Below are 21,378 nucleotides of genomic sequence, written 5' to 3'. Positions count from 1 at the left end.
GATATAACGTGTCCACTGATAATTGCCGTGTGTCAAGCGGGGCTGGCAGATTCGGCCAGAGCCCTGTTAGATTCAGTTTATCATTTACATAGCAAAAGAGCAAGGAGCCAAGGTGCCAGCTCCTGCGTCCTCTGTCCCACAGAGGGGGCCAGGTGACTACACCATGGACGATAGGAAGCCCTATTGCAGAGGAGCCATCACCAAGCTCAGCTAAAGAGTTTAAAGCCTGCAGTTGTGCGCTCACGGTAGGGACAAGGCCTCAAACCTCATCAGAGGCTGGGAAACAGTGAGGAACTGTCTCATGTTGGCTTCCCAGGGAGACTGGGAGGCAAGTGCGAAATGCCTGATAGCATCTTCTCACAAGCCTCTCATGTTCTGAGACAATCACAGGGCCTGCGTGGAGACATGCACAGATCGCCACAGCGCCAGGGCGGAGCCGTCCCCTGTACCATGGTGGACTTAGAGTCTCTTGGGAAGGATGGTGAAAGAGAGGGAGGAATGACATGCAGAAATCAGTAAAAATAGTCAAAAGAGCTCTGATTAGGAAGCTGAGTCACTGACTAGCCGGCAAGAGAAAGAGGACCTACAGGCAGCATTGGCTCATTGAGGGGGGACCCACTAGGGGCAAGGAGCTGACAAATAGCCCATTGGACACAACATAACGGGAGAGTCCAGGGCATCCCCAGCACATGGATCTGAAAACACTACTTCACATCAACAAAATCAAAAGCTATTCAGAACAAAGAATTTTTAACGGCTAACGAACCATTCTTAGAAACTTATTATGTTATATAAATATGCAATTGAAGAGTTTCTGTCATAGATGGTGCTCCCTAATTGTTGTGCTCAACAGACTTTGTTAGAATCTGGATCTTCAGACCCTACGCAGCTACAACCTGGTGGAATAAGCAGGGAAAAGTATAATTTAAAATGAGAGACAGGACTTCCCTGGTGGCGCAGTGGTTGAGAGTCCGCCTGCCAATGCAGGGGACATGGGTTCAAGCCCTGGTCCGGGAAGATCCCACATGCCGCAGAGCAACTAAGCCCATGCACCACAACTACTGAGCCTGCGCTCTAGAGTCCGCGAGCCACAACTACTGATCCCACATGCCACAACTACTGAAACCCACGTGCCTAGAGCCCATGCTCCGCAACAAGAGAAGCCACCGCAATGAGAAGCCCGCGCCCCGCAATGAAGAGTAGCCCCCGCCCGCCGCAACTAGAGAAAGCCCACATGCAGCAACAAAGACCCAGTACAGCCAAAAATAAATAAATTTTTTAAAAAATAAAAAATAAAATAAAATTACCTTTAAAAAAAAAATCACTTTTGTTCCCCTACTGGACTAGTTCCATAGCATCAAAAATAGCTTCCATTTTTAGTAATTTAAGCATTATTTTATCAGAAATTTAAGAATATGTGACTTTAATGTTTCATTGCATTATCTACCAATATTTTAATTTAGTCTTAGACCCAAAACACTTTCCAAAGGAGAGCATCTCCAATCTGATAATTTATGTCAACAAGAAAATATGATGAATTAATATAAATCAGATTTACTGCCAACTTTTCATGAATAAATTTATTTTGTTAAGTAGCTTATTAATTAGAGTATGATAAGATAAATAAATGATAATAATACAAATAAATTATAGCCCCAAGTTTCTTGTTATTTTCAGAGAGAAATGTTGTAGGTAATAGCCATGAACAGGAAAACATGTTATACTTTCAATAACAAAATTCAAAAATAATTTTGGCATAGCTGCTCCATCAGTATATGAAAATTAATAAATAAAAAAGACACTGGAACACATTCTTTTCTTTTTTAATTTGTTTATCTTATTTATTTATTTTTGGCTGCATTGGGTCTTCGTTGCTGCGCACGGGCTTTCTCAAATTGCGGCGAGCGGGGGCTACTCTTCGTTGTGGAGCACGGGCTCTAGGCACACAGGCTTCAGTAGTTGAGGCACGCAGGCTCAGATATCCTTGATTATGGCGCATGGGCTTAGTTGCTCCACAGCATGTGGGATCTTCCCGGACCAGGGCTCGAACCAGTGTCCCCTGCATTGGCAGGAGGATTCTTAACCACTGCACCACCAGGGAAGCCCCTGGCACACATTCTTAATGATTAATATTCCGCACATATTTTGAGCGAGACAAGACATGAATAAATGAATGCTGACAATCTAGCATATGCTGTGACAAATGAGTGTCATAGACAAGATCAGCAACTTTGAATATCAAGATATATTTGAAGATTCCTTGTCTTCTCCCTACCCAAAGAAACCAGATGTATTATTTGGCTTCTGCTAAGCACCACAATGAGCAACAGTTTATTGAGGATCGGCTGTAGGCACTGGGCCACCATCCCAAAACAAGGATTTTTAAAAGACAGCTATCCTAATGTAGCTTGTTCTTCTTGAGCAGACATAGGACATAGAAAGATAAAGAAGTCAAGGAAACATATTTTGCATCAAATTATCACTACAGGTAATGAGTGTTGCCGAGGGAAAGTAACTAAGGATTTCTCTGGAGGAGGAAGTCTTCTTGAGGGTAGGATGGCTTGAAGGAAGGTAGCTCTTAGATATGCAAAGGGCAGGTCTTCCCAGTATGCACTGTCACAGGTCTAGACAGGACTATGGGTATATGCACTCAAGTGTGTATAGATAAGTTTGGCTGGAAGAGAGGAGCTGTGAAGGGAAGCACATTTGTTGTTGATGATCATGCAATGAAATGTGGTTCATACAGGTTAGAAGAGACAAGATGTGGAGCCTTGAAAACCAAACTCTGTTGGGAACTTCCAACAGGGGAATGGAAGGAGATTGAATGAAGGACGTTCCCACTGGAAATCATAAATTGCTCTTGGCCAATTTGGGAGTGTCGTGGGAAGGTCAGTCTGGCAGGAGTGTACATAAAGGATGGGTTTGAGGAAGGAGAGATTAGAAGCAGGGATACCAGTCAGAAAACTAATGTGCTGGTTCAGTCACCAAGTGATGAAAAGCTGGGAGGCTGGGAGAAATCAAGATCACTGAAGATTCTAGTGTGGATGACTAGGAGTCTTTATACTTGCTGAATGAATGATTGAACAAGGGAGCGAGGGCAGAAATTCAGAGTGAAAGCTGGTTTAAAAGGGATAGACGGTAAGTTTGGATTTAGACAAACCAAATTTATTGTGATGACTGAATATGGAGGTGGAGGTCCCCAGGAAGCAGCAGGAGATGTGAGACTAATCAGAGCAGTCAGAGCTGTAGACATAGGTTTGGAATTAATCCCCAGGGAGGTCAACGTTTAAGCCATGGCAGTAGAAGGATCCTACACTGGGAGCTCATGTACAGAGAAGAACAACAGAGAAGGCTGAAGAATGAGGTTGAGACATGTTCAAACTTAGGGAGAAGAAAGAGGAGTTGGAACTAACAAAGAACCCAGAAAAGACATAATCTGAGAATTAAATGGAGAAACAGGACAATGAAACGTCGTCAGTGCTGACTGGATCAGAGCGGTTAAGGAGAATGACAGCAAAGATCATCGATAGCCTTGGAAAGAATGGCTTCAGGAAAATAACAAGGTGAAAGCTAAACTGCAATGGATTAAGGAGTAAAGGTGGCAAAAGTAAGTATAATGCTTAGCAGTAGAAAGAAATGACAGCAGTTGAAGGGAAAAGAAAGTATGGGAAAGATCTTAAAGAAATATCTGTGGTACAGAGCGTAAGTACTGCAGGGCACCATGCTTGACCTCTATGGACCGTGGAGGGGATATATGGTTTGACTCTTTAAATCTGATTTCTACTTTTTAGTTTAGCAGTTGACATGCACATCTTTTGATAAAGGACCCTCTACTAATTCTTTATACTTGTATTTTATTTTCTTAAATACTTTTTTTTTTTAACTTTTTTTTTTTTTAATTTATTTATTTATTTATTTTTGGCTGCGTTGGGTCTTCGTTTCTGTGCGAGGGCTTTCTCTAGTTGCGGCAAGCGGGGGCCACTCTTCATCGCGGTGCGCGGGCCTCTATCGTGGCCTCTCTTGTTGCGGAGCACACGCTCCAGACGCGCAGGCTCAGTAGTTGTGGCTCACAGGCCTAGTCGCTCTGTGGCATGTGGGATCTTCCCAGACCAGGGCTCGAACCCGCATCCCCTGCATTAGCAGGCAGACTCCCAACCACTGCGCCACCAGAGAAGCCCTTAAATACTTTTTAACCCAATGTATATTCTACAAGTAAGGATACAATAATATATTTTGTTCTATTACATGATGCTTTGTACTATATAAGGTTAAATGTAGAATTTATAAAAGTTATAAAGCAAAAGACAAATATATTTTAGTTTACAGGGTTTCAGTAACTGAATACACCCTAGAATATTTTGGAACTTGAGTAAGAGTAACCCTATTTGTTGGTTACCCATGTCCTCTTGCATTACAAAAATCAGCACTCCTTTATCAGACCCTTTATCTTCAGACACTTCTTACCCAATCTTCGTGCCTATCCTCATCCTCCTTCTCCACAGCTAACTTTTGTTCTTTTGCTCATTTTCTTTCCACTTTCCCCTAGACACCTATGTTGTTTGTATCTTCAGTCTTTTCTTCTAGTCATAAAATGAGCATAACTAAAATAACAAAGTGCTTACTTAGTATGTGCCAGGGACTACTGTACATGCTCTCCATGGGTTATATCATGTAATCCTCCCAATGCATTTTATGGATGACGAAACTGAAGCAGGGAGAGGTTAAATGACTTACCCAAGATCACATAGTTTGTAAAAACAACGAAGCCAAGATTAGAAAACAAAGGAAGTCTTACTCCAAAGTCCATAGCCTTAACCAATTGCTACATTGTCTCTCACCAGATCCTGTAAGTCTCTTCAAATCTGCATTCCTTCCAGTCATGAACTTCTTCAGAGTACTAACTTCATTCAGTAATATTTTCCTGTGATTATGGGCAACCCACATCGTGCCAGGGGCTGGGGGTTCAGGCGCTAAGAGTATGGACACTGGAGCGCCCTGTCCAGGTGAGGTGAACAAGAAGTCATTAGAATGGAGTGTGAGGAGTGAATGCACGTTCACAGGCCCTCACAGGCCAGCGGCAGGGGAGGGGCTGACTTTCCTCAACACCATCACCCCTAGGCAAGTCAGCCTGCTAGCCTTTACTAGATAGGAGACTGGAAAAACTACTGAAGCTCTTTTCAGGTCTGTAAGTAAAATATAACAGATTATGTAGTGTTCTCCAAAATCTGTCCTTATCTTTCTTCTCCATCACTTATAGCTGGCTTCAACAATCAACTGTCCATAGCTTCTGCAACTGCAACCTCAGCTTGGGCCTCTCTTCTGAGCCCTAACTACAATCAGTTGTCCATGCCAATGGGATGCCCCTGCTTCCAACTCAAACCTTAAGTATTTAAAACCCATTGAGAACCAAACCAAACCAACCCACTGACTCTCTGAAACCATTGTGTGTAGAGAGTGGTGCTGTCCACACCTGCCACCAGCACCACCATTCTTCCAGAAATCCAGGGGAGAAGTCTTTTTATTCTTCCTTCTCCTCCCTTGGTCCTGACATCTAGTCAGTATGTTTCCAAGTTTTTCTTTTAATTCCTCCTTCCTTTCCATTTTTTTTTTTTTACTGCCACACCAGTTTCAACTTCCTTAGCAAGCTTAACCATTGCAGTAGCAGCATCCTAACTCACCTCTGCCATGAACCCCTGTCTCTTAAATGAGGCCAGATTAGTCTTCCTGAATCACAGCTGACCATCTCTCCCTGTCCCACTGCCTAGTCTATCCTTCCATGCTCGTTATGCTCTCACCCCCATTGACTTCTCCTCACCACTCTCCTTCATACATCTTATACGTGTCAAGTTAAACCGCTCCCTATTTTCAAACAAACCATGAGGCGTCCTGTGTATGCAGCTTCCTGCATCTGGAATACTTTATTTTTGGATGTCCAGATACTGCTCATTCTTTTTTTTTTTTTTTTTTGCGATACACGGGCCTCCCACTTCTGTGGCCTCTCCCGCCGCGGAGCAACAGGCTCCAGGACACGCAGGCTCAGCGGCCACGGCCCACAGGTGCAGCCACTCCGCGGCATGCGGGACCCTCCCAGACCGGGGCACGAACCGGCGTCCCCCTGCATCGGCAGGCGGACTCCCAACCACTGCGCCACCAGGGAAGCCCACTGCTCATTCTTGAATGCTCTGATCAGATGCAGAATTTTCTCTCTCCTTTGGCTGGAAATGATCTCTTTCTGACATGAACTTACACAGCATTCTATTGCACTTCTAAGCACTTGACGATTTATACCTTGTTTGTGTAGTCGTGCATCTTCTCTCTTCTACGTGGCCGTCTTGGAGTGCACAATCCCGCTGTGATTCATTCTTATATGAATATATACTGTCCTTAACACAAAGTGCTCAAAAATATAAACAAGTGAATAAAAAGAAAATGAATGGAAGGGCAAAAAAGACAAAAGATGGAATGACAGAAGATTGGAAAGATGGAAGAATAGAGGCAGTAATATAGCATACTACCATGGGCTAGAATGACATTTCAGAATTCTAAGCAGTAGGCATCTTTCCATCACAGGGATTTAAAGTAGGAAAAATAACTGACTATAGTCACATGTTAGAGAAGAATTTTCCAAGAAGCCAGTTATGTGAAAGAAACAAAGCTGAAAGCTAGAAATTAATGCAAATAAGTAGGCTTTTAAACAATACAGGGTTGTTTTTTTTTTTAAAGAATTGTTGTTTTGGAAGGTTTTTAAAAATTAATTTTTATTGGAGTATAGTTGCTTTACAATGTTGTGTTAGTTTCTGCTGTACAGCAAAGTAAATCAGCTATACTTATACATGTATCCCCTCTTTTTTGGATTTCCTTCCCATTAGGTCACCAAAGAGCACTGAGTACCCCGTGCTATACAGTAGGTTCTCATTAGTTATCTATTTTATACATATTAGTGTATATATGTCAATCCCAATCTCCCAATTCATCCCACCCCTCCTTCCCCCCTTGGTATCCTTGTTTGTTCTCTACGTCTGTGTATCTATTTCTGCTTTGCAAATAAGTTCATCTGTATCATTTTTCTAGATTCCACATATAAGCAATATTATACGATATTTGTTTTCCTCTTTCTGACTTACTTCACTCTGTATGACAGTCTTTAGGTCCATCCACATCTCTGCAGATGGCACAATTTCGTTCCTTTTTATGGCTGAGTAATATTCCACTGTATATATGTTCATCTTCTTTACCCATTCCTCTGTTGATGGACATTTAGGTTGCTTCCATGTCCTGGCTATTGTAAATAGTGCTGCAATGAACATTGGGGTGCATGTATCTTTTTGAATTATGGTTTTCTCCAGGTATATGCCCAACAGTGGGATTGCTGGGTCGTATGGTAGTTCTATTTTTAGTTTTTGAAGGAACCTCCATACTGTTCTCCATAGTGGCTGTATCAATTTACATTCCCACCAACAGTGCAGGAGGGTTCCCTTTTCTCCACACCCTCTCCTGCATATATTGTTTGTAGATTTTTTGATGATGGCCATTCTAACTGGTGTGAAGTGATACCTCATTGTAGTTAATAAGGGAGATGAAAGAGCAAGGAGCTAGAGATACGCTAATGAAGGAGTTAAGAAAACATATTCTCTTCTAAACTTGAATTTTTGCTTGTACCTGGCAATCCACAGGCTCTCAGCACCACCCCATTAAACACTGCCTAACTCAAACATTTCACTAATAAGCTTATCTCCTTAAGGCTATTTTTAAAAAAATCAAATCAAGAACTCAGCACAATCTCAAGTTTCTGCATTTACACAGATATCTAGAAAATTATCCTTAAGTAGAAAAGGAGTTTAAAATCAACTACTGTATAGCTGAAGAAATGGACAGATCAATTTCAAGCATTCTTCTTCATACCCTGTCAATTTCAAATGCAGAGAAACGGAACGAAGCTGTCAGTGCTGCCATTTCACTAGCACTGTGGTCATCTGCTTCTAGCTGCAGAACGTTAATTTCTTTCAGAGAAGCAAAGTGCAATTTTGGAATGTATCTTAAACATGCCTGGATTAGACAGAAATCGGGGAAAAAGTACAAATGTCCCACAAAAATTAAAAATCATAAATCTCTACACAAGGAATGTGTGATTAGAAGATTACTAATTTTTCTTCGTGAATTTTTTCCTAGCCTCTATTTGTACCACAAAATCCCTCAGTACAGGAAATGAAAAGTTCCAATCCACATATTTAAAAAAAAAAAAAAAATTCAATTCCAAGGAGATACAAGGCACTTGGCAATGCCTTAAAGCAGCGGTCCCCAACCTTTTTGGCACCAGGGACCAGTACCCATCTGTGGCCCAGGGGTTGGGGAACCTTGCCTTAAAGGAAGAGTGTTTCTTCCAGTTTTTTGTTTGTTCTTATACTTATGAAACTATGAAAATGAATAGAGAAAGGGCTCCTGATTAAATGAAATAGAAATTGGCTTGTAAGACCTCCATTATAGCATATAACAATTTCCAATGCAACTTCCAGTTGGATTTCAAGGTTGGATACCACATTAAAGTCATCTTGAGTAGCATTTAATTGATCCACGGTTATTACACAAATATTAATCATTGTTAGTCTAACCATAAAGTACCATGAATATAGCATCCTGGGGGCTTCCCTGGTGGCGCAGTGGTTGAGAGTCCGCCTGCCGATGCAGGGGACGTGGGTTCGTGCCCCGGTCCGGGAAGATCCCACATGCCGCGGAGCGGCTGGGCCCGTGAGCCATGGCCACTGAGCCTGCGCATCCGGAGCCTGTGCTCTGCAACGGTAGAGGCCACAACAGGGAGAGGCCGGCCGTACCGCAAAAAAAAAAAATATAGCATCCTGGGGTTCTTGACAAAATATAAGGTATAAATAAATAAATAAATACACACACACACACACACACACACACACACACACACTATTTAAATAACAAAGGGGAAAAAATACCTACCCTGGATTAGCAGCTTCCATCAATATCCAGGCAAAAGAAATTAAACCAAAAGCAAGGCTACTTCACAGCAAGATTTATTAATACATCCAAAAGAAAGAAAGAAAAATCATTTTGTCACACTATATACAGATAATACATACAGTGTTTTATACACATATTACATCAGTTTTTACACAAGAAAAATATACATAAAAATGTAAACCTTTGTATACAAAAACCCTTAAACAAATTAAACAAGGACCAGATAACAAAAGGAGACCAATCCATTATTATTTCATCAAATTTTTAAAACGGTGATACAGTACATTCATTGAGATATATATGGAAAACGTGAGCCATCTCTTCTTGTTTAAAGGGAAATTACAAACCGAAAGCCCATCATCTCCCAAAGTGTGGTCTCCCCCAGCACCTGCACACCCAATGCTATAGATATGCCTTTCCTCAGAACTGGGGTCTCTTCCCAAAATCTGCCAGTCTCCTCATCTAGCTCCTACAGTCTGTGCAGAAACAAGTGGCTCCTAGCTTTTGTGCACATAACTAAGCTTCCAGCCACTACTTACACAAATACAGAGAAGATTCTCGGTTTGTAAGTTCCCTTTAAGCAGCTTTTTTTTTTTGTATATATTTTTCATGTATGGCCTTAAAACATACTTGTGTGCCAAGGTGAAGGAGAACACTGAAAAAGAAGGGCTTTGAGAACGGCTAGTCCTTGCTACCGTGCAGTTACTTCGTTAGAAGAGATTTCGAAACTGTGCAACCTGTCATTTTACCGGTTTCCAATAAGCTACCTCACCTATGATTTCCCACTGCAACTTGGTTTCAATCTGTACTTCAGTACTCTGGTTAGTACCATACAATTGCCAAGAGGCTTGTTAAAGGCTGCCTCTGATATCAAGTTTCAGCTAAGCTACTGTGTGAAATCCCTCAAACCCCAACTTCTAGAGTCTTCAGGGGTACTCTTACTCCACCTGTTTTTTGTTAACATCTTAAGATTTAGGATTGTCCATTTACACACTCCTCTCTCTATAAGGTCTTGAAATGGAATCTGCTGCCAACTCATCACAAAATAAAATATGTAACAGTTTTCTCATAATAGTCTTTCATTCAGTGTATCAAATCGATATACTAATGAAAAATACCTGAAGCTGTGGGGAGTAAGAATTAAATCTAGGTCAAGTGCGTGCAGACTTGGAGTTCTTTAAAAAAAAAAAATAATAATAAAGTCTGGGAAGACCTCTAACTAAATAAATGCAAAACCTACTTAAGACAACTGCATGAGAGAGCTGCCTTCTCTCAAAGCTGAATTTTGAACAAGGCTGAATAACAATTAGGTGATATATTTCCCTGCAGCTAGAGAGTAGTTAACTTCCCCCAGGCAAAATGATCTTAATGATCATTATTTATTAATGAAAGGAAGAGGCAAGTTGGTGAATTAAGTTGGTCTAGGAGATGGTGGATGACATACAGTAATGGAAATGTTAGGATTGCTTTATAACTGAAATAAACAGGTTAGTTTGTGGCACATCTCCATTTCAGAGAGAGGAAAATGCACAAGGTTCACCAAGTGAATCTCCAGCTCTCTTCCTCTCACGGGACAGATGGCATTTTAAAAATGACAGTCTCCCTTTCAGTTAAAAAAAATAAAAATAAAAGGAAAAGGAAGATAAATAAATAATGTGTGGACGTCTTTAGATGAGACTTTTAAATGTTCTTTAAATAACTTTTGATAGTGTATTTTAAATCATTACATACAACTGCCATTGCAGTGACAATATTCCAGTAGGGGCAGCATTTTGCTAAATGTAAAAGATTGCCATTTAAAACTCATACATATACATATGTATATACAGTATATCAACACTATTTATATACATATATATCTAGAGAGCAACATTTCATTGCCTTTGAACATCTATATATCCACTCCCACAATATATACTAGAGACATACTGTGTGAGTATATATGAAAGTATATGTACACATGCTCCGACATGTATATATACACTTTTGTCTGTGTGTGCATAAAAGCTTTAAAGGCACGATATATAGGGATGCAAGTTTTCTAGAGAGCTGCAGCAAAGTTAAGACAGGATGTCACCAATGTGAGAAAAGTCAAAAGGAAATATAGCAGAACTCATTACACACGAATTCATTAAAGCAGTTTCATCATGAATAAAATGAATTATAGAATTTAAGAGGCTTAGGTTATAGAATTCAAGAGGCTTTCCATTAAAACGAAAATGGTAAATTTATGATTAAATCACAAAGTAAACCAAACTTTTGAAAGGACAAATTAATGACAATAAATGACAAAATAAACCTAACACTAATGTCAATCATAAAATCATAATTATGTTCTTTTTCAATTTAAGTAAAACGTCCCAAAATTATCTAGGTAAAACTTTCGAAGTGGTCTTGTTTGAATGTTGTTTTTTGGGTTTATTGGTTGTTTGTTTTGAGACAAAGATGATGCCCAATTCTCAAAATTACTATAAAAAGTATTATAGGGCTTCCCTGGTGGCGCAGTGGTTGAGAGTCCGCCTGCCGATGCAGGGGACGCGGGTTTGTGCCCCGGTCCGGGAAGATTCCACATGCCGCGGAGCGGCTGGGCCCGTGAGCCATGGGCGCTGAGCCTGGGCGTCCGGAGCCTGTGCTCCGCAACGGGAGAGGCCACAACGGTGAGAGGCCCGCGTACCGCAAAAAAAAAAAAAAAAAAAAAAGTATTATATACAAAATTTGTATCTTCTGGGAAATTTCAGAGACAAAAGCTATTTAAAAGAAATGAGTGAAATATTAATGAAATATGGCTAAGCCAAATGATTCTGGCTAGAAAGGACATAATAAAGGGAAAAAAACACAACGAAGTGTGATTTTTAAATGTTGAGAAATTGACTTAGAAGGTAATGAAGATGAAGAATAGTGAGACTGGCAAGTAAGTACAGTTCTAAGAGGAACTCATAAACAAGACTATAATCCTAAGGACTTCCATCTTTGTATGCTCTGACGATTACCCTAGACTGTCACCTCCAGAATTTTCCATAGACGTATAATCTTGCTTAACAAAGGCTGTTTATCTATTATACACACACTTTTTTTAGGGAAATATATGTATATATATATTTATCTATACACACACATATACATACGTGTATATATAGATTTATACAAATGTATAAATAAACATAATACTTCTCAATCTTTCCACTGACAAGGCAAGTTCACATTCAGCAAAGTGCCACCACATCCCATATACACATCTCTGTACAGATATACACAAAAGGGTCTATTTTCACCCTTCAATCAGGGGGAATTTATTCTAGCAAATCCCATAGTAACTGAAGGGAGAAATGGCACCAATACAACCTCCCTTCTTTCATTTGCATGCATATGTACAAGAAATACGCAGATTTTAAAAACCTATAAAGCAAAGAGTGAATGAAACTGGGAGATGCTGCAAAAAATACAACTGTAAAAAGAACAACGTACAAAGCTTTCCCAGGTCTTGAGTTATCTAAGATGAATGAGGCTTCAAAGGTAACTACAAACTCAGATGGATTATTAGAAGTTGTTTTGACATGTTTCAAAGTATATGATTTTTTAATATTAAAAATAAATGTGATCGGAGCATTTAATAACAACTCTAGCTTTGACTATTTTAGACCACCAGATACTTCAGTAATGAATGTATAGCAAAAAGACAAAACTCAAAATATAGGAATGTATTTTTTTTTAAATTCCAGATAAATCAGGTAAATAGTCAAGGGTAGCATAACTTTTCGTATAGCCAAAATATGGGGGTTGGGGGGGCATGCTAACTTCATAAATAACAACACAACTGAGTAACTTTTTTTTTTTTTTAATTTTGGAAATAACTGAAATCAACCCCGCTTTGAAATGTTCATGGTGAAATGACCCCACCAACTCTTTAAACAAAGCAGCCCCTTAAAAAATGGCATTCTTTATAAAAGGCCTATACTTTTCTTAATTTCACCAAGAAAAGGTGATCAATAATATCTTATAACTCAGAAGATGAAGAAATCTATTATTAACATAAAAAAGGTTCAGCTGATCTCTGGTCCCATCACCCCAATAGATAAACACAGCTCATGTCCAGGTCTGTTTCTCTTATTTTTACTCTCAAAAGTGAGAGGCTGGTCTTTAGAACCTGCTGTTTCTTGAGTTATTTTAAAAACATAGCATAAGTTAATCAAAAGGTTAAAATAAAATGCACATGATATCAGAGCTAGCCTTTTAACATAACATAATCAAGAATTTGGTGTATTTATACAACAGAGACGATGAGAAAGTAACTCCAATACCCTCAACTAAATAAATCATATTTCTACTATACATTGTTACCTTTTTCTCTTTTTACCTAAGCACACATTCATCTCTCTCACACACGTGCCCCCAATGTATATTTTTGCATGTGTGTAAAAGCACAGACATATACATGCACACAAGTACTTTAATTCTATTTTTAAGTCACAGTGGGAATTCCTTAGTGAGGAGGGATAAAAAGTTCCTGAATAAGACACTGAGAACATCTAGATTTATTATTTTCTCTATTTTACTTCCCAACTTAACTGTAATTAAAGAATAAATCCATAGGAAATAAAAGAGGTTTTAAAAACTTAAGTTTACAAATTCCAGCTACAGTAGTTGGGAGCTTTACTTGATCTATGTATTTCTATTTACCCTGTAACTAAGCTTCTAGCCATCGTAAGTGTAAACCACAGATCATTTACTAAAGAGACATCATTCTCAACAGTTCTATGAGCAGTAATAAATGGTCTAAAGGTGTTCTATGTTTTGAGGCCCCAGGATATCCTTTTATTTTATATATCTGCAAGGTAGCAAAGGATAGCTATACACCTTGACACGGCAGAGATCCAGTGTAAAAAGGTGCTTCACTAGTTTGTTTTGTTTAAAAAAAAAAAAAAAGCTCATATATAATTTTTTAGCTATTAAACACATAGGCAACATAATTCATTACACTCAATACAGCTTTAGTATAAAACTTATAATTTATGAGGTGATGTTAATAGTATAAATTAATATACCTTTTCTCTTAAAATCTACAATAAGTATTCTGAAAGCTCATTGGGGAAGGAAATTTTTTAAATAAAAGTTTTAAAGCTGTGCGTGGTGGGAAAGGATTCTGTATGCTGAGGCTGAGATGAGAGCCTGAAGAAGGAAAAGCGTCCCATGCAAGACACCGTGGGCTACGAAACCAAATGTTTTCTCTTTCTTGCGCTCTCTTCAATGATGAGTCACCTTTAGCTTCTTTTAAAACTATTTTCTTATTTTAAAAACTGCCCTAATTTCCACAAGGAATCCCTGAGACATACTCAACACTATACAGTGAAAAGAACTATCACTGTTGAGAGGAACTGATTCAACCCTTCAGAGCAGATGAAGACACCGTCACAAGCACCAAACCTCCCATCCCTTCCACACTACTCGGCTGGAGCCAACTGTACCTCAACAACGCAGGGTGGAGTCATTTCAGGGCAAATCAGTCTATCCCCCAAGTAAAAGCAAGGGTGGCATTTAGCTGCATTAGAGCCTTCTGCACGGCATGCCGAAAATTTTTCCAAGGGTAACTTTGGGTGCATATAGAGCTTACTTCAGTGGTCCCCAGCTTAAAAAAACAAACAAAAACCAAGTGAAAGAAGATTCTATTACTCTTAGGCCAGGAGCAGTACAGATTGTGTGTGTGTGTGTGTGTGTGTGTGTGTGTGTGTACTTCAGTGCCGGGTCTCTAATAAGACTGTTTTTGGACTGAACTTCAGATCACCAAAACCCTGCCACTCAAAAGTAGCCAAACAGCCCCAAGATTTGGGAACCTGGGGTAAAAAAAGTCATTTCAAGTTTGCTCTCTTTTTTTCTCTCTGAAATGCCATGTTTCTTTTTATTTGCTCTGTTATCACAGTGCAGAGAGGAAAGCTAACAAAAAATAAGAGCTGGAGTGAAAAGAGAATTTTTGCTATTTAGAAATAAGGCTAAGTCTGACCCACAATTTTCACATTAATGACACCGGTCATTAGGAGAGACATAATTATTCATTTATGTTTTATGTTTTCTTTCCTAACTCACTGGTTAGGAAAGAAGAAAATGCTTAACGGATATCCAACTATGTCCTTCACTGATATCTTATTACACATCTTTTGAAAGGTGGCATTTAAAAAATGCTACTTTAATCTACTGAACATGGATTTCGGGCCCCTCTAGAATATGATATTGGAAAGCTTTATAAAGTTCAGAATATTAAGAAGTCATTACATTGTTTTACTTTTCTATAGAATGCCCATGAAAATTCAGCTGTTTTCAATGTATTGAGAGAAAAAAAAAAAAAATCTACGTTCTATCACATATATATTCCCACCACCCCCCTCCACCCCATCCTCAAGAAATATATTTCTTGTCAGGAAAAAATCCTTGGAGCGATGTAGGTGTCTGTGATGAAAGATCTGGTATGACTACATTTTCTTCCAGGGAATCCTTTAAATTGCCTCATTAAACTGCAGCGTTCTGTTGACCATTTAAAAGACCACTGTATTATTTATTCTATATATACCAGATTAAAAACAGAATTTAACAGAATGTTAAAAGAAGGCTAAAAAGAAAAAGGATGAAGAAACTGGAAACGAGACACCTAAACAAAACTTACAGGAATTTCTAACCCTATAAAACTTGAACTGGTTCGCCTGGTGGTGTTAACATCCTCATCTTCTTGCGATACCATCCACAGCCATCTTTTGAACTAGCGGGAAGAAAAGGCAACGTGCCCCACACAAGCACTGCCGACGAAGCTACCACCCGTCACCACCGCTCCCACCATGCAGGGGCACAGGAAGGACTGCAGGCAGGTATCAGTGAACTCACAGGATGGGCGTGACCTACATAGGCTCAAATTCTAGTGCCCAATGATAAAAGCCCAACGGTAAAGGTCAACAGAAATACAAATTTCTTCATGTAAGAAGCAAATTGTACAGCTAGGGCATCTGCATGTATCACGGACACTGTTTCCTTCCAAATCAAAGAACTGTCTTTGCCTCTGTGGATTATGATCACTGACTGAGAACGAGCTCTGATAAGGAAAAGCTTTACTGTTAGTCGCAGAAAAGTGATGATTCTTAACTTGCGGTTGAGAGGTTGGGCTTATTAAAGAAATAAATCTTATAAGTAACTATTTGGCAAAGATAAAGTATTAGCTTTCGTTAGCCTTAAACCGCTCAAGACAAAAACTACAAGTTTAAGGAAAAGAAAAAAGTTTTTTCCCAACTTTATCTCCATACCTACTATTTGCTTCTCATTAAATTATACTCTTTTCATGGAAGGACACTAGACACGCCGTACTGCCTGCCAACATGGAATCGCTCAGGAAGTCGTTTATGAAGCAGTTCTGTCTCACATGCTGGGTTACTGGGGAAAATAACCCTTTGCCACATAAGCTATGCGACGATAATTAGAAACTTTTTCCATTGCATAGTCTGTCGCTTGGTGGGTTAAATGTAATTGCTATTTACTATTGCGAATTGTTAACTAACTACATAACCTACCCAGATGTGCAAATTGCTAAGCCATTTGTACAGAAGAAAAACAATGTCTTGAGTACTTTAATTAAAATAATACTAACAATTATGCAGAGGGTGTAAAGGAGAAAAACACATCTTTCCTTCGGATGCTACAGATCACAGCCAGTGAATATTATACATTAGAATGGAATTCTCAGAGCACAGAACGTATCCATTAACTGCAGCAACTTTGTAAATTAAATCACATTAACACAATCTAACTGGCCTTTATGAATGGTCCCAAAGTACTGCAGAAACAGAGTGAACCTTCTCTGCCACTATTTCTCATGAGTTTAACACTAGAGTGAAAGCTAATATCCACCTAATTAAATAGAACCTTATATAAAATTTGTTTTTGATTCCAGTATTGCCTTATTATAGAATAAGTGCTATTTTAAAAGACACTGATTTTCATATTTCTGGAGTAAAAGACACTTCATTCCTTTCTTTACATATTAATAGCCAACCTACTACTAATAGACTAGAATTGCTCCATTAGCTAAAAGAACAACATAACAGATATCTCTGGGTTCACAGATGTTCTTCTCTCTTCCAAAAAGGGACTCACAAGAAACAGCAAGAACAAACAAATCGCAAGCTCGGATATTTGTTTTGAAGTAGACGAAACGAGAAGAAAAATTTGTTTTTTTTGCTAACTCCTCAAACCTACACTGGTACTTTCTACGGGTGCCCTTTCTTCAGCTATCATCGTGGGCATCTACACAAAAATGAATTTACTCAAAGTTTTTGGTGTGAAGCTGTAACTGGCAACATTCCTGATCATTTCATGCCTCCTTAGCAGAAAGCAGAAGAGGGCTTAAAAATGCACAGAAAACAGAAAATTGCAAACAATAAAATGTGCAACTTACTGCAAACTCAGTTTTGATAACTGAAGAATTTTAAGCAGCTACCACAAGGGACAAATAGCCAGAAAAATTCAGATCAACGTCCCATGACTTGCCCTTCACTGTCAAAGAAAGGCTGATGAGAAAGTCAATGTGTATGTACCACTTTTACCTCCGTAAAAAAGAAAGTCAATGGGCTGCTCTGCTACAACCTTTACTTAGTACACAATGGAGACGGAATCGAATCACTGGGAATGGACAGTTATCTCGTGATGATTGTAACGGGATGTGAAGAGTTTAGCAAACTAAATGACACTTTTGAGCAGAGGTAACTACTCATAATCATTTCATTACAGTACATTAAAATAAAAAAGCTTACTAACATAGGTTCACAGGTGAAAAATATTCAGATGATCTCTTTTCACCCTTCAGAATAGAAATTTACGGTGCTACCAAATATAATTTTGCTTTGTGACATAATTTTATAATTTAGACATTTCTCAATCTGCAGAAAAGGCAAAGCTATTAAAAAATAAATCTTCCAATCAATTATCATGATTAAAAAAAAAACTAAATATATTACAAACATATTTTTGGCCCACAAAAAGAAACTTCAATAAATACAAAATAGGGCATATAATGATTTCATACAGTCATGTGACATTTCCCCTCCATAATCTCAGGCACGTTTTATCTGCATAATGCCTGCTGATTACCATCATTCCTTTAAAAAGCAGAGAAAGGAAAGCTTTCAAAAGAAGGGACTGGTTAGAATTAGCACGGCATAAAGAGCACACATATAGGAAGTAGGAAAATACATCCAAATCTTTACCTATTGAAAAGTAATTAAGATCAAATATTCCCTGACAAATGAATTATTATATCCCATCATTAATAGATATGTTCTCTCTACTCATCTTAAAATATATATATGTAAATTAGACTAGACTCAGGTATAAATAGCCAATGGTATCTCAAGGGACAGTGAAACCTCTCAGCAAAAGCAGAGTACAGATGCCTTTAAAATCTAGTTCCACCCTTGGGCTGCGGGATCGGGGGTCGGGGAGAAGGCAGGTAAAAAGAAACCTCACATATTCATTTCATAGTCACCAACTTACTAAACTATCCAATGGGATTTTTAACCCTAAAGTTCTGGTACTTAAAAAAAAAAAAATTTCCCCAAACTTAAACCTAAATACTTAAATTATTTTAAAAGTACCAAAGGGTGGGTAAAATTTGTCTAATTTCCATATTCCGCTTTGAAAGAAACTTTAAAATGTGTATCCTTCAGATATTACACATCACTTCACAACTGGTACATTGATTCTACAAGTGTCTTCAACATTTTACAAATCTTACCAAAGAATCACTACTGTAAACATGAAAAATTCAAAAGCAAAAGATGGATCAAGGAGTTCACAGATCCCATCTTTCCAAACCTATCTGACCTATCCTGCTTTTCACATCAAAATATTTTAATTACATCTTGCGAATATACTCCATGGAAGAGGGATTTAGAAACAAATCCATGTCTAAAAAAGGCAATATAACCAACCACCAGACCTCAGAATCGCAGCAACCCTGCAGTCCCTCCAGGCAAGCTTTTCACGACATCTGCAGGGCACTGACATGAATTCAGCTTTTTGTGTTCTGGGCTAACTTAGCAGAAAAGGGTTGTGCTATTCACGCCACCAGATCACCACCCTTCTCCATTCAGGAAAGTCAGTTAACTCAGTGGGAAAGAATGACCAACCTTATCAGGGCTGTGAGATGTGGGAAAGGAGAAGAGCCTTCTACTCATTAGGAAAGAAAAAAAACAAAACAATGGGACAGCTGCTTCCTGCCCTGCACAAAAACACACGCGTGGGTGCACACATACACACAGGCAGTTAAAAGACTAATTTTTTTCTTTTTAATTAAACATGATCACAATTAGGAATGGAATCCTGGCCTCACGTGATGTTTAGCAGTCGGTGCTAAGTCAGAGCCTTGATCTGCCTCTACACACCATTTGCCGTCTCTTACACAGGAACTCAATGAATAGGCTCATTCCATTTAGAACCACCTATGTAAAGACCTGGTATTAGAATGGAAAGCATTGATCTGAATACTAGGAAATAGTAAAGGGCACTGGTAATCTGAGGTATCTTTCACTTCTAGGACTTGCTGCTAAAAGTCGATTCTATCCAGTCACTGTGCTGAGCCACGAAGGAAACCACTGGGGGAGAGTGGACCTGCCAGGAGGGAACGAGCACCAGTGCGAAGGAGCACACGTGAACACTGAAGCGAGGTCCACTGCGGGGTAACCTGCTTAACTGGAAAAGGGAGTTCTCCTCTAGTCCCCATCTGTTATTTTTAAAATCTTCTTTAGGAAAAGGGGAGAGGGGTGATAAAGAGGAAAACAAGATAGAAAACACCAGGTTCCCCACCTGCCTGCAAGCACACAGATACGCTCAGTTAGGGGAGGTAAAAGGAGAAGACGCATTATTGGTACTTGTAGCTGTGGCACCTGTCACTGTGAAGCCTGTGGGAGGCGCTATTGAGCTGTGGCTGGGCTGCAGGTCCTTGGGGATGCCACTGTGAGAACTCAGCTGGTGGCCGAAGGCTGCGCTGAACTGAGGGAGTTGCTGCTTGGGAGAGGTGGAGGCCAGCAGTTCAGCAGAAGGCCCCATGCCACTGAAGCTGGTCTGCGGTAACCCCGGAAGCACACTGGAGCTGCTGGGGGTCACGGTGGCGAAGGCAGGCTGTGTGGTCTCTGAGTTCGAAGTGGTGGGTGGTGTGGATAGGGAAGTGGAAAGAAGATGTCCATCTGCGCCGAGAAGGTTGCTAAATGGAGAGGGATCTCCGAGGCTGACAGGGAGATTGCCCCAGTGAGTTCTGGGGTTTACGACTCCTCCAAGTGGCACCTCAAGTTGGGCTGGGAGCAAGTGCTGTGCCATGATGGGCATCTCTGCTGAAAAGGTAGCTGCCATATTATCACCAGAGTAAGATGCTGTGTGGGGAGAGGTGATATGGTCGCTGTAGGGAGACGGCACGCGCTCACTATCATAATGGCTTCCGTGGGGCGAGGAGTGTGAATGATCACTGCTGTATTGCTGTCGTGAGGTGATTAGGTCATCTGCCTTGCTCAGCAGCTGGGCAGGATGTGGCCTCTGCGAGGCATGGCTGCCATCATGAAGTCCATGAAACTGTCCTGGGAAGGCTCTCTCCCCAAGTGCACTCTGGCTGATCAGAGTGGCAGAAGTAAGGCCAACGTTGGCTGGGGCAGAGAACTGCCCCTGGATCTGCCCTGCCAGGGGTGTAGGTGGGTTAGACAAGGTAGCAGAACGGAGCAGGCTCTCATCCAGCTCTAGACTAGAAAAGTTGTCGTGTACTATACGCCCATTCAGCAGCTCCCCCAGGTCCGTGTTTACCTCTCGGCTCAAGGACTGAATTCCTGAAGCTCCAGTCCCTGTGGAGAACACCCCTATTCCTCTGTCTGACAACTCCTGGACGGGCACACCATCTGACTGGGTGAGCACCCCAATGGTACTCAGGCACTCAAGAGACGTCACGGCCTGCAAGGCCCGCTCAAGCTCCTCGGCTTCTTCGGTGGTGGGGAGGAGGTCCCCGTTCTTGCCTGAGTAAACGAGAGCCATCAACAGTCAGCAGAGCTTTCACCGCCCCAGACCACAAAAATCATACAGCGAAATTATGTGTAACAATATTCTATTAAGGATCGGATGGAGAGGAAAAAAGTGAAATATTCAGCTGCAGGACAGGTGTGAGGGGTCAAGCTGTCCCGGAACCTGAATCACATCTTCAGTTCATTTACGGCACTATCAAAATCCGTCTGAGAGAAGTGTTCAGTGCTTAGGAGTCTAAGCATTACCAATTTAAAACACGTGGTGACTATCTGATTTCACGTATGTTTTTACCCGAAGCTATATTAACGTCATTAAAACGGAAAACATGTCAAATCAGTTCAGATCTGAGACAAAAGGCTGTGT

General features: G+C 40.1%; 1 protein-coding gene across 6 annotated transcripts in view; it reads right to left on the bottom strand.

Annotated features, from left to right (window-relative positions):
• Positions 1 to 9,020: 9,020 nt before the first annotated feature.
• Positions 9,021 to 21,378, bottom strand: part of INO80D (INO80 complex subunit D) — a 72,246-nt gene continuing 59,888 nt past the window's right edge. For all 6 annotated transcript variants that reach the window (XM_032636905.1, XM_032636908.1, XM_032636904.1 and 3 more), the window contains one exon: positions 9,021 to 21,008. In XM_032636905.1, the coding sequence (XP_032492796.1) occupies positions 19,843 to 21,008 (1,166 nt within the window). In that variant the 3' untranslated portion in view covers positions 9,021 to 19,842. The remainder of the gene's footprint in view (positions 21,009 to 21,378) is intronic.

Source organism: Phocoena sinus, chromosome 7 (genome assembly GCF_008692025.1).
Source record: "Phocoena sinus isolate mPhoSin1 chromosome 7, mPhoSin1.pri, whole genome shotgun sequence".
Lineage (NCBI taxonomy): Eukaryota > Metazoa > Chordata > Mammalia > Artiodactyla > Phocoenidae > Phocoena > Phocoena sinus.
This window is presented reverse-complemented; position numbering and strand designations above follow the sequence as displayed.